Source organism: Myotis nattereri (assembly GCF_964212035.1).
Source record: "Myotis nattereri genome assembly, chromosome: 16".
Lineage (NCBI taxonomy): Eukaryota > Metazoa > Chordata > Mammalia > Chiroptera > Vespertilionidae > Myotis > Myotis nattereri.
Genome location: NC_138091.1, coordinates 52,683,990 through 52,695,944, shown reverse-complemented (window position 1 = coordinate 52,695,944; position 11,955 = coordinate 52,683,990). Strand labels below are relative to the sequence as shown.

At 63.7% G+C, this 11,955-nt stretch overlaps 2 protein-coding genes across 2 annotated transcripts; one reads left to right on the top strand and one right to left on the bottom strand.

The window, feature by feature from the left end:
- Window positions 1–288: 288 nt before the first annotated feature.
- On the bottom strand, window positions 289–4,037 carry GPR142 (G protein-coupled receptor 142; the record flags this gene model as incomplete). The annotated part of the gene is made up of 3 exons (XM_081108984.1): window positions 289–1,160; window positions 1,817–1,975; window positions 3,965–4,037. 3 exons carry the CDS (start codon window positions 4,035–4,037, stop codon window positions 289–291), a joined length of 1,104 nt encoding a protein of 367 aa, XP_080965110.1.
- Window positions 4,038–7,161: 3,124 nt separating this feature from the next.
- BTBD17 (BTB domain containing 17) lies at window positions 7,162–11,737 on the top strand. The gene is made up of 3 exons (XM_081108903.1): window positions 7,162–7,304; window positions 8,814–9,090; window positions 10,413–11,737. Exons 1-3 carry the CDS (start codon window positions 7,220–7,222, stop codon window positions 11,485–11,487), a joined length of 1,437 nt encoding a protein of 478 aa, XP_080965029.1. The 5' UTR covers window positions 7,162–7,219; the 3' UTR covers window positions 11,488–11,737.
- Window positions 11,738–11,955: the final 218 nt, after the last annotated feature.

Genomic DNA, 11,955 nt, shown 5'->3' with positions numbered 1-11,955 from the left:
GTCCCTCATCATGGAATGCCCACAGCAGCTGGCACTGTTAGCCTGTGCCTGGCAGGGCCCCCTCCTTGTTTCAGGAAATGGGAATTGCTGGTAAAGCAATGCCAGAGTTGGGTAAACTGTCCTCCCCTCTACTTGGGGGGCTGGCCCCCAAGGAAGGAGCCTCTCCCTCTGCCCCCAGATTGCAAGGTAGGGCGCTGGTAAAGTTTTGTGGACACAACCACGAAGGCCCAGTACACTGGCCCCGAGCTCGCCCCCGCCCCCCGCCAAGCTCGCCGGCTGGGCCCCTCTCTACAGTTCTGCCCCTTCAGGGAGTCCCGGAGGCTTCAGCACGGGCTCCGCCACCGTGCCCTCTGGCTGTGGCCCCAGGATGCAGGGCAGGTGGGCATCGTGAACGACCTCTCGGATGGTGGCCCGGAAGGTCTTGCTGACAAAGCAGTAGAGGCCAAAGTTGACCACCGTGTGGAGCATGGCGACCATGTTGGCCACGTCCAAGGCCAGGTGGACCCGCCAGTCCCGGTGCACCGGGGCCACGTACAGGTGGTAGAGCATGACGAAGATGCGGGGCGCCCAGAGGCAGGCGAAGAGCGTGGTGAGGCCCAGCAGGATGGCGGTGCTCTTGCCCACCCGGGGCCGCGGCCCACGCCCGCCCCGCCTCCGCAGCCGGCAGATGAGGGCCGAGTTGGTGACCAGGAAGATGCCGCCAGGGATGAAGTAGACGGTGAGGCAGTGGGCCCACTTGAGGACCTCGTCCAGCGTGCTGGGGGGGCCCGGGTCCCTCCACACGTCCAGCCACCAGTAGAAGGGGATGCCCGTCAGCAGGGCGGCGCCCAGGACGATGGAGATGTCCCGGCGGGCCCGGCCCGGGGAGGACGCCGCCCGGTGGTGCAGGGGGTGGCACAGGGCGCTGTACCGGTCGAACGTGAGCAGCACGGCGATCCAGACCGAGGCGTGGATGGCGGCAAACTCCAGGATGTTCACGGTGTGCGCCACGGAGCGGGGCAGGTCCCGGGCCAGCACGGCGCCCTGCAGGAGGAAGCCCCCGAACACGATGACCACCTGGGTGACGATGTCCGAGGCCGTGAGCGCCAGCAGGTAGTAGTACACCGGCTTCCGGGTCCTGGCGGCCAGGCGGGCCAGGGCCACTGTGGTCAGGACGTTGACTGATGGCAGCCGCGGTCACAGGGGGAGAGGTCAGAGGCGTTAGAGGGGCCGCGCGGACCCTGCTTTCCAAGGTGCTGTCACCGCGCCTCCCCCCTGCTTGTTCTGGCTTCTTTTCCTCTTTCCAGACTCTTCTGAAAACTCATTTTGTCAGGAGGCTGACCAGGTCAGCCCTGCCCTGTCCACCCATACTCTGCCTCCGCCCCCACCCCCACCCCCCGGCTCCCAGCCTCTGACTTCACCCTGGGGCAGGCAGGGACGGGTAGTTCCCAAGGCCTGGACCATCTGTCCCTTCCTGAATCTGCCTCCTTCCCCCCCCCCCCCCCCGCCCCCCAGCTCTGCTCTCTGCAGGCGTTGGACGGGACTGGGAGCTTTTGCCCGAATCCTGCAAGGATTTAGTTTTCCTAGGAGTGTGCTCACTGCTGGGGTGGATGGGGGCTGTCTGTGCTGGTGAATCCCGGGGTTTAGCTTGAGTACCCCAACTTCTGGCCCCTCACTTTTACTCCCCACTAAGCTTTGCTCCCCAGAGACCCAGATCACCCCCCCCCCTAAAGACAAAGGGAGCCTCAGGGGACAGCATAGAGGGTTGGCTCCCATCAAAGGAGCATCCCAATTTCTGGGCACCCCCCAGGACCCCAGACCCTAGCTCCCCACTCACCAGGCAGCCCCAGGCTCAGCAGGATGCTGTAGTAGATGGTAGGGATGACACCAGCCACACATGGGGACCTCTCCGAGGTCTTTGGCCAATGGCCTTCAAGCTCCGGGCTCGGCCCACTGCCATTGGGTGTGGGCAGCATGGCCACTCGTGGCTGGCCAGCTAGGAAGGGCGGAAGGGCGTGGGGTTAGAGCACTTGGTCTCTTTCCAGCCTGGCCTGGTAGCAGCCCCACCCTGACCCTGACCCTGAGGTCTCTATGCGCCCCTGCTTTGTGCAGACCCTCAGATCAGGCCCCGCCAAAGGACAGTCTTCATTGCCAAGCCCACATGCCCTCCCCCGCTCCGTGGCCTGGCCTCCCCACTGATGGGAGGAAGCCCTCGGTGGCATGTCTGGCTGCCATGGAGACTGTTTCCCCACCACGCTGCTCCTGGTGGGTCCTCAGCCTGGAAAGCAGGAGGGGGCGGCCGTGAACATGCAGGCTCCCCAGCCTGGCTCCGGTCAGGCTGAGTGGAGGGTCCGTCAAGGGCCTGGAGCGGCTGTGATTTTCCTAAGCGTCCTGGCGACCGTGACCGAGGGTGACCCACAGCAGCTGCCTGGCTCCACTCAACAGCCGCCCCTCTCCAAGGAGAGCCGGTACCAGGTTCTCCTCTCTACGCTCATCAGCCCTCTTCCTGGGTGAGCACATGGGAGCTGGGGTGGCCCTGGCTTTCCGATGGGGAAACTGAGTCCAGAAGGTAAGGTGACCTCCCTGCGCCCCTCACCCCCCAATTTAGGTCTTTAGGCTTCACCTTCTAGTTGTGATTTCCTGCGTTATTCCCTCCCAGCTCCCCCGCCCCGGCCTCCGGATTCGGTACCTGTCCTTCCACCCGCCTCTCCCCTCCCGCCCAGGGCTGGACACTTTACCTGTCTCGTGCCCCTCGAGCCTCAGGCTCCTGGGTCCTGAATTTGAGGTCGCCTTGTGGCTTTCCCCGGAGTGGCTCTGCAGGCCCCTCCCAGCATCGCCAGCTCTCCAAGCAGCTGTTTGCCCTGTGGCTTTTCCAGCCGCACTGAGCCGGGCAGGGCAGAGAGGTAGGACGATGGGGAGGAGGGAGGAGGAGGAAGGAAAGGGTGGGGCTGAGTCTCGGGGGAAGACGCCTGTATAGTAAGTGTGGCCTGGAGCAAACCCGAATCCCTGGGGGCCCACAGGCAGGGCCGGGTGCACAGCTGGGAGGGAGACCTCAGGGAGACGGCAGGGGCGTGCACCCAGACACTCAGGGAACCCGCCTGGCTCAGCGGGGGCTGGCACACCCTGCGGGGCCGACTTTGGGGAACGGACTCTACCAGCATCAAAGAGTGGAGGGCAGGTCTGCAGAGGGCTGAGGGAGCCAGAGCTGGGAGGGAGAGGCGAGGTCACCCTGGGCCGGGCCCAGCCTTGGGCTTGGAGGAGTGGGCCTGGCAGCTGCTGTGGGCAGTGGGACCAGGGGGCGGCCACGGGGGCTGCAGGCCGGGGGCTGTCCGGAGGCCCTGTGACCACTGAGAGGACTCAGCAGTGAGCAGGCTGCCAGCGGCGCTGGGAGACCGGGACGCAGTGGCCCCGCAAGCTGTTGTTTTCCTGGCTGGTGAAATGGACCATCCCTCAAGGAGTATCAGTCACTGGCAAATAAACACCAGCCGGCGTGTGAGCGCTCAGAGCGGCTGGACTCCGCGCCTGGCCAGGCCCCACCCCCCACTCCGGGGAGAGTGGCCAGTGCGGCCCCGAGTGGGCACCCAGGACCCCACGGGGTGACGGGGTGACGTGGAGGAGAGCCGAGGCCCCGTCTGCCATCCTCCCCGCGCTCGCCTCCCACTCCCCTCACACAAGATAGCAGCCCGGCTCCCAGGCTCCCTAAGTGAGATCCTTCCAGTGGGGCTGGAACTACCGTGACACCCCACTTCCCCCCTCTCCCACCTCCGGGGCCACCCCTGCAGCAATCACGGAATTCCTACTGCCCCCTGGTGGCCATGTCCCGACACTGCAGACCTTCCAGAGGCCACCGGCTATGGCCAGGTCCCGTGGGCGGCGTAGGGGGACTGGAGTAGAAACTACCCACTCAGGTCCCCAGGAGAGCGCCCAGGGCCCCGGCCCCAGCGCAGCCAACTCTCAGGAAGACAGAGAATTCCCCAGGCCGCACCCCGAGGCTCTGGGTGAGCAGGAGCCACAGACAGTGGAGTCAGCAAGGCCAGCTGTGTGCGGGGCTCGGCCATTCCCCGAGCACCCACTCTATCCCCACGCCTGTCACGCCCCTGGCAGCCCCCCCGCCCCCCTCGCCAACCCTGGCATCTTCATTTCACACAAGAGGGCACCAAGGCTCAGAGACGCTCAGGAACTACGTTATGGCCACGGCGCTCAGATAGGGAAGGGCATTCAAGTCGGGGGAACAGCGCAACAGGGTGCAGAGGCGGGAAAGCGGGCGCCACCCCTGAGCGGACGTCCTGGCTCCAGGGGAAGCGTTCAATGGTGTGAGTGACTCCGGGGGAAGATTCCTCCTTGTGCGTTATTCGTGTGACTCCGCTCCCCAAGCTCAGCGTCCGAGGAGACCCCAGCTCAGGAAGGGAGACGGTACAGGCGGAAGGGGGGCTGCGGTCTGGCAGGGCTGGCTGGAGCCCACCCTCCGAGGGGGGTGTCCCTGCAGCCCAGCGTCCGATCCCCCCACTCGGCAGGTTCAGAAACTCTCTCCCTGCCCGAGCTCAGAAGTGTGCAGTTGCTCTCACAGCGCCAGGGAGTCCTTGCATAGCGGGGCCGTTTACGGCAACTGTGACCGCTTCCCGGAACAGACGGCGTGGGGTTGTGCGAAGAAAGGTCGGGCCGAAAGGCAGCGGCCTTTGCGTCCTGGCTCTGCCTGTTCCTGGCCGTGAGACCAAGTCGCTTAGGTTATAAACACTCTGTCCTGGGCAGGAAGGAGCCGTCGGGGCAGGAATTGTTCTAGCTTGAGAGCTCCTTAGACTGGCTCTCAAGGAATCCTGGAGTTTCCAGGTGCTCAAGCAAAACAAAGAGAGTATTTCCGATCCTCCATCTCCCGGCCCCTCCCTCCCCTCCCCCAGGGCCTCTTTCCTCTCTGCTCCAAGATGCTTGCACACACGCACGTACACACACACACATGCATGCACGCATACACGTACACACACACACACACACACACACACACACACACACACTCCAGCAACCCTCAGACTGCAAGGACAGAGTGCCTATTCCTAGAAAGCCAGTTCCTAAATCGTCAGAGGAGCTCCGTGGAGGACGGGAGTTAGAGACAGTAGGAGGTGGGGCCTCCAGGGATGGGAATGAGGGGGGACCCCCCCAGTCTCCTTGGGATCCTGGGGCCTCTCCAATCACTGTGCACCTGAATGCCAACCATCCAACTCGAGCTGGACCTGGGTGCACCTGACAGCGTCCAGGAGGCTTTGAAAGCAGCGGTGCAGAAGAACCCGCTTCTAGAAAGACTGCTGGCGTGCAGGCCAAAGCACCATTTCCTGAGCAGTGGGCTATTTTATCACTGTCTCTTTCTCGTCAGTAACTTTCCCATTGAAAGTATTTCTCATGGAACTAGGACGCCCCCCCACCCCCCGCAGCCTGGACCCCGCCCCCCCCCACACTGAGGCTCCGTGGGGCAGCCCATGGGAAAGCAGGGAGCAGCCAGTGGACAGGGATAGCGGAGTCAACCAGGGGAACCAGGCGTGAAGGTCAGGGCAGCCGGAAGGGGTTTCCACCGGCTGGACAGCTCCATCTCTGCCAACCCGGACGCGGCAGGTGCCAGGCCGAATTCCTGCTCTGTCTGAGGCACCAGAGAGGGGGTGGAGCTGTGGGTCTCTGTGCCAGCCAGGGGCGGAAATCGATGCATCCAGCTGGTCCCTGGGATCCAGAGAGCAAGGGAGGGCAGGCTCCCACCCAGCCCAGACAAGACCTGGCCTTGGGAAAAACTCAGAGCCCAATCTCTGGGGACCCCCCGGCCCCCCACTTCTGTTCATCAACCTCTAAGGCAATGGTTCTCAACCTTCTGGCCCTTTAAATACAGTTCCTCATGTTGTGACCCAACCATAAAATTATTTTCGTTGCTACTTCACAACTGTAATGTTGCTACTGTTATGAATCGTCATGTAAATATCTGATATGCAGGATGGTCTTAGGCGACTCCTGTGAAAGGGTCGTTCGACCGCCAAAGGGGTCACGGCCCACAGGTTGAGAACCGCTGCTCTAAGGAGTCCCTCTCATTGAGACTGAGCCAAGCTCCACTCACTCCCTAAAAAGGTGAGGTCTCAACAACACCCCCTCCCACCCATTCCCCCAGGCCCCAGACCCCATCTCCCCTCGCCTTTCCTGTGTTTTTTTTACAAGTGCACTCCTCTGCATGAACCCACGGAGACCTGTCCTCGCTCTCTGCCTCGGTTTCTCCTATGGGCGGGTGGAGTGCCAGGTCTGCTGGGTGTCTCCTTGGAATTCTGGGAAGGGAAGCATTATAGCTGAAGTTGGACTGAAGCTCGGAGGAGAAGCCGTACAAGGAGGGGAACCTAGAGACCGAGGCCGCCGAGGAAGGTGACCTAACCGGGAGGGTGGCAGGGGGACAGGTGTGCACCTCAGCATCTCCAGGCCCCACGCCCAGACTGTGCTGGTGGGCAGGGGTGGGCACACGGGATAGAGTGCACCTGCCTATGCCCAGCCCTGCCAGCTTGGCTCATCTTGACTTTTTGGGGGGGGATGGTCACAGCCCATCACCCTCCCTAGACTGTGCCAGGGACATTCTTCCACAAACAAACAAAACAAGAAATGACACCAGTTACCTATGAGCGGGTTCCTTCTAGAAGGGTACCTTTGACACCCTTGCCCTCCTCGCTGGAGAGCTGACCCACCCCAGATGGGAGAGGGTGAGGGCGAGGGTGGGAGCCTGAGCCGCCTAGTCCCTCCCTCTCCCAGGCGCTTCCTCTGCAGCCTGCTCACCATGGTACCCCAGCCAGGATGCTGCCAAGGGCTCCGTGCCAGAGCAGAGGCCTGCGCCTGGGGCTCGGGGGAGGGGGCTGGGGACCCTCTGGGCCAGCGCCGTCTGTAAGCCTGGAGCCCCTTGCCTGCTCTAGGAGAGCCCAACCCTCCTAGGAGAGGAAGGACTAGCTCTGCTGGGTGGGAGATGTGGGGGGAGGGCGCCGGATCTGCCCCGCTCAGGGGCCCAGGGCAGCACAATAGCCCCTGGGGCTGCCACTCTCTGGCTTAAGAGGTTGCCTGGGCAACAGCTGGGGCCAGTCTCCACCAATCCATGGCAGAGGCTGGGTGGGGGAGGGAGGCTGGTCCGGAAGGGGGTGCCATCCCCTTGTACTCAGTCCTATATAAGGAGGAGGGGTGTGAGAGGAGTGGTCTGGCTTCGCTGTCCCTTCAGTGCACGTGGGGGAGGGGCACAAAGATGCTGAGGCTGGGCCGCACCAAGCGTGGGCCCTGGGGCACCTTCTGGGCCATCCTGACCTTGGTGGGCCTGGCCACGCGCGCAGGTGAGTGGGCAGTGGGTGGGCGGAGTGGGGTCAGGGAGGAGAGGCAGGACCTTCGGGCCCTAGCTGCACAGTGGCAGGAGGGGGTGGGGTCCAGCCCACCAGGAGGAGCACAGAGTCCTTCAGTCTGGGGGGAGGGCAGCCTGCCTCAGGGGGGAGGAGGGGCTGGCCGGTGGGCGGGGTCCGAACACAAGTAGACCCTTCCATGCCCATTGTCCCAGGCAGCTGGCCCAGACAGAGGCCGATGGGATGCCATCAGCATTCAGGTCCTTCAAAGTGACAGCTTGGGAGGCGGGGCTGGGAAACGAACCCACTCCTTTGTCACCTCCCGTTCTCCCTGTCTCCCCTTCCTTACACACTCTCTCTTGTGAGCCTTCGCTCCGATTTCACACGGGCTGCGGGCCTGTTGGGGGGCAGGGGTGGAGAGGGAGGGCAGGTGCCCATCTACTGCAGTCGGATGTCCTCCTTGCCTCCCTGGAAGGCCCCTCACCCCCTCCCCCACTCGGCTTGGGGAAGCTGCTGGCAGCATTATCTGTTGCCGAGTTTCCTGTAAATGAATCCATGTCCCCATCTGACCCTCATGGCGTCCCTGGAAACACGACAGTAGGGCCCAGCCTGGAAGGGGGATGCCAGCCCCCACCCGCAGGTACCGCGAGAGTCCCATGCCAGCACGCCAGCACCGGCTCAGCCTCTGCACTGTCTCTGGTCCCTGACAGGCCAGCCCCTGAGCATGGACTCTGTCTCACAGAGGGGGACCCGAGGGGGCAACTGGGCCTGGAAATGGCACCCGCCGTGCCTTGGCTCACGCTCTGCTCCAGCCCTGCCACAGCCTCCAGCCAGCCCCCTGGCCCTCTGGCTCCCGGCACTCCAAGCCCATCCTTTTCAGCGGGCTGGCTCTCAGCCTCCATGCTCCTCCTCCAGTTGGCTCCTGGAGCTGAAGCAGCCCCACCCCCACGAGGCTCACCTCCCTTGTTTACCACAATGGAAAACTAGAGCGCTGGCCTGTGTACTTACTGTGAACTCTGTGCGAAGGACTTGGCTTGTTTTGATCACAGACATATTCCAGGCTCCCCAGAGAGTGTCTGACACATAATAGGTGCTCAATAAATACATGTTGGTGAGTGTATCCCTTCTGATAACTCCTCAGGAAGTGAGGGTTCCTCAACCCTTGCCTAGGGGTCTGGCATCACGGAGATCCGTTCTGGGCGTCTGTCTCCCACTGGTTCCTGCCCTCTCTCCTCCTCTGCCAGGAACCCACCTCCTTTCAAAGAGCATGTCCTCAGGGCCTGCTCAGGGCCAGGTTCACGACTTTTCCCACCAGGACGTGCTGTGTGCACGCACAGGAGTCCACGCACCTCGTGGCACAGACAAGTGTGCGCACAGCCTCCCCAGGCCCACCGTCCTCTCCCACACTCAGGCACACCCATCTCCAGGCGGTCCCGCTGCTTACCCGGGCCATGATCCCAGGCCCAGGTGCCTTCACAGACTGCGCTGTGTTCCTTCCCGCTGCAGCCCAGAGAGCCGATGTCGGGGGCGAGGCCGCGGGCACCTCCATCAACCACTCCCAGGGGCTGCTCCAGCGCCTGCAGGAGCTCCTGCGGCAGGGCAACGCCAGCGACGTGGTGCTGCGGGTGCAGGCTGCGGGCACCGACGAGGTCCGCGTCTTCCACGCCCACCGCCTGCTGCTGGGCCTGCACAGCCAGCGGTTCCGGGAGCTGCTGAGCAACCAGAGCGAGGTGCTGCTGCAGGAGCCCGCGGACTGCGCCGCTGTCTTCGACAAGTTCATCAGGTGGGGAGCGGACGGATTTGGGGGGACTTCATCCCTTCCCGCTCCAGGCTCCCCCACTCACAGAGTCCCAGAAGCCCCGGCCCCTTCGGTCCATCTCCCGGATGTCATTGGGAGGAGGATGCCACTACCTCCTGCATCCCTCCTCCTTCGGCCCTCTTTCCTGCGAGTGCAGCGTGACCCCCTGCCCCTGCCCGCAAGCTCAGTGGTTTGATGTCAGTTGCCAAAGGCCCTCAGAGCTGTTTCCAAACCTGCCAGGAGAGCTTCTGAAAACTACGGGTTCCTGGGCTCTGCCTGGATCGTTGGCTTCGGGTCTGGGGTTCAGCCGTCATTTTTTAAAAAATTTTAAAGCCTTCATATGGTTTGCTGTCTCGCCAGGTTTGGAACCCCCACAGGGTGAGGGAGCTGAAAAAGCTAGCCAGCTCTCTCCCCCTCCTGCCCCCTGCCAATGCACAGCACAAGGGGTGCCACTCACACTCTAGTCTGAGGAAGTGACCCTGTGTTAATGGCTTAGACAAGATGGCTGCCAGGATCCCAGCCATCACGTCCAAGACCCAGGCAACAGGAAGAGGGGTAACACAGAAGGGCAAAAGGTCTTCCCTCAGCTCCCCCCCAGGTGGTCCTACTTAACCAGCCTTCCCCTCAATCCCATCCTGCATCTCACTGGCTAGAATTGAGTCACATGGCGACCCTCACTACCAGGAAGCCTGGGAAACCTCCTTTCTTCCCAGCGGCAAACACGCAGAGCTGAAATGCTGGGAGAGGGGAGACGTGGGTGTTGGGGCCACTGGGTGTGTGCCAGTGGGGACGGGCAGGCAGGGCGAGCAGGGGGCTGGCGGCAGGTGGAGAGAGACTGAGTGAGCGAGAGTGAGAACAGGAATGGAATTAACCTGTGTGACCACCTGCTCTGCAGCAAGTATTGCTCACTCCCCAACGGTCACCATAACCCCGAGGGGTGTATGTTATTCCCCCCTTTCCTGGAAGTTTGACAGAAGGTTGAGTGGTGAGTGTAGTGAAAGGACGTGTCCACTCTTAGCAAACAGCTGACAGGACCGTGGATCGGCACCCACCATGGAGCACAGAGCTCGGCATCTAGTAAGTGCTCAATAAACACATGCTATTCATGTGTCCCCACGAGAAATGGAGAGAGGAGGCTGGGAAGCAGAATGGGCGTGAGAGGAAAGGACAGGAAGCCTCGGGACCCACCGCTGGCTTTGTGCCTCTGATCACGGAGCTCTCCACCTCAGGCCAGGCTCCCTCCGGCTTCAGAAAGCGCCGCGGGCTGGCCCCGCTCCGACCCCTCCCCATGTCCGCACTCTCCGCAGGTACCTCTACTGCGGCGACCTGGTGGTGCAGCTGGCCCAGGCCATCCCCTTGCACCGACTGGCCGCCAGGTACGGCGTGGCCTCCCTGCAGCGGGGCGTGGCCGACTACATGCGCGCGCACCTGGCGGGCGGCGCGGGCCCGGCGGTGGGCTGGTACCACTACGCGGCGAGCACCGGGGACGAGGCGCTGCGCCAGAGCTGCCTGCAGTTCCTGGCCTGGAACCTGTCGGCGGTGGCGGGGAGCGCCGAGTGGGGCGCCGTGAGCCCCGAGCTGCTGGGGCAGCTCCTGCCGCGCTCGGACCTGGTGCTGCAGGACGAGCTGGAGCTGTTCCACGCGCTGGAGGCGTGGCTGGGCCGCGCGCGGCCGCCCCTCGCGGTGGCGGAGCGGGCCCTGCGCGCCATCCGCTACCCGATGATCCCGCCGGCGCAGCTGTTCCAGCTGCAGGCGCGCTCGGCCGCCCTGGCGCGCCACGGCCCCGCGGTGGCCGACCTGCTGCTGCAGGCCTACCAGTTCCACGCCGCCTCGCCCCTGCACTACGCCAAGTTCTTCGACGTCAACAGCAGCGCCTTCCTGCCCCGAAACTACCTCGCGCCCGCCTGGGGCGCCCCGTGGGTCATCCACAACCCAGCCCGCGACGACCGCAGCACCAGCTTCCAGACGCAGCTGGGCCCCAGCGGCCACGACGCGGGCCGCCGCGTCACGTGGAACGTGCTCTTCTCGCCGCGCTGGCTGCCCGTCAGCCTGCGGCCCGTCTACGCCGACGCCCCGGGCACCGCGCTGCCCGCCGCGCGCCCCGAGGACGGCCGGCCGCGGCTGGTGGTCACGCCGGCCAGCAGCGGCGGCGACGCGGCGGGCGTGAGCTTCCAGAAGACCGTGCTGGTGGGGGCGCGCCTGCACGGCCGCCTGCTGGTGCGCCACGCCTACAGCTTCCACCAGAGCAGCGAGGAGGCGGGCGACTTCCTGGCGCACGCGGACCTGCAGCGGCGCAACTCCGAGTACCTGGTGGAGAACGCGCTGCACCTGCACCTCATCGTCAAGCCCGTCTACCACACCCTCATCCGGACCCCCCAGTAGCCGAGGGGCGGGCGGGGACGGGGAACCTGGCGTCCCGGGCGCTTCGGGGCTGGGAAATAAAGGCCTGGCATCGTGGCCTGGGGACTGGCAGGGGCGCTGCAAGGGGTGGTGCCGACACTGCCCCCTGAATAACCAGGTGCTGGTGACGGCGGATGGAGCCCAGGTGAGGAGTGGTAGACCAGATGCCTGGGTTCAGCAGCTGATTCCACAACTGACTTGCAGATGGTACTTTTGGTTGAATAAACAGATGCTCAGAGAAGTGGGGGATGATTGAACCACCCAGACCCTGGGAAAAAACGCAGGGGGTTCCCTGTGTTTCATTAGCTTTTCCCAGGCTCCCCACCCCCACATGGAACAGGGCAGATAAGAGCGTCTGAATAGTCAGGGCTCTGGGTCAGCTGGGAAGAGGGGCGACTCCATTTCCAGTTTTCGCAACTTGAAGCTGAGCGCTTTAGCTCGGCAATTTCT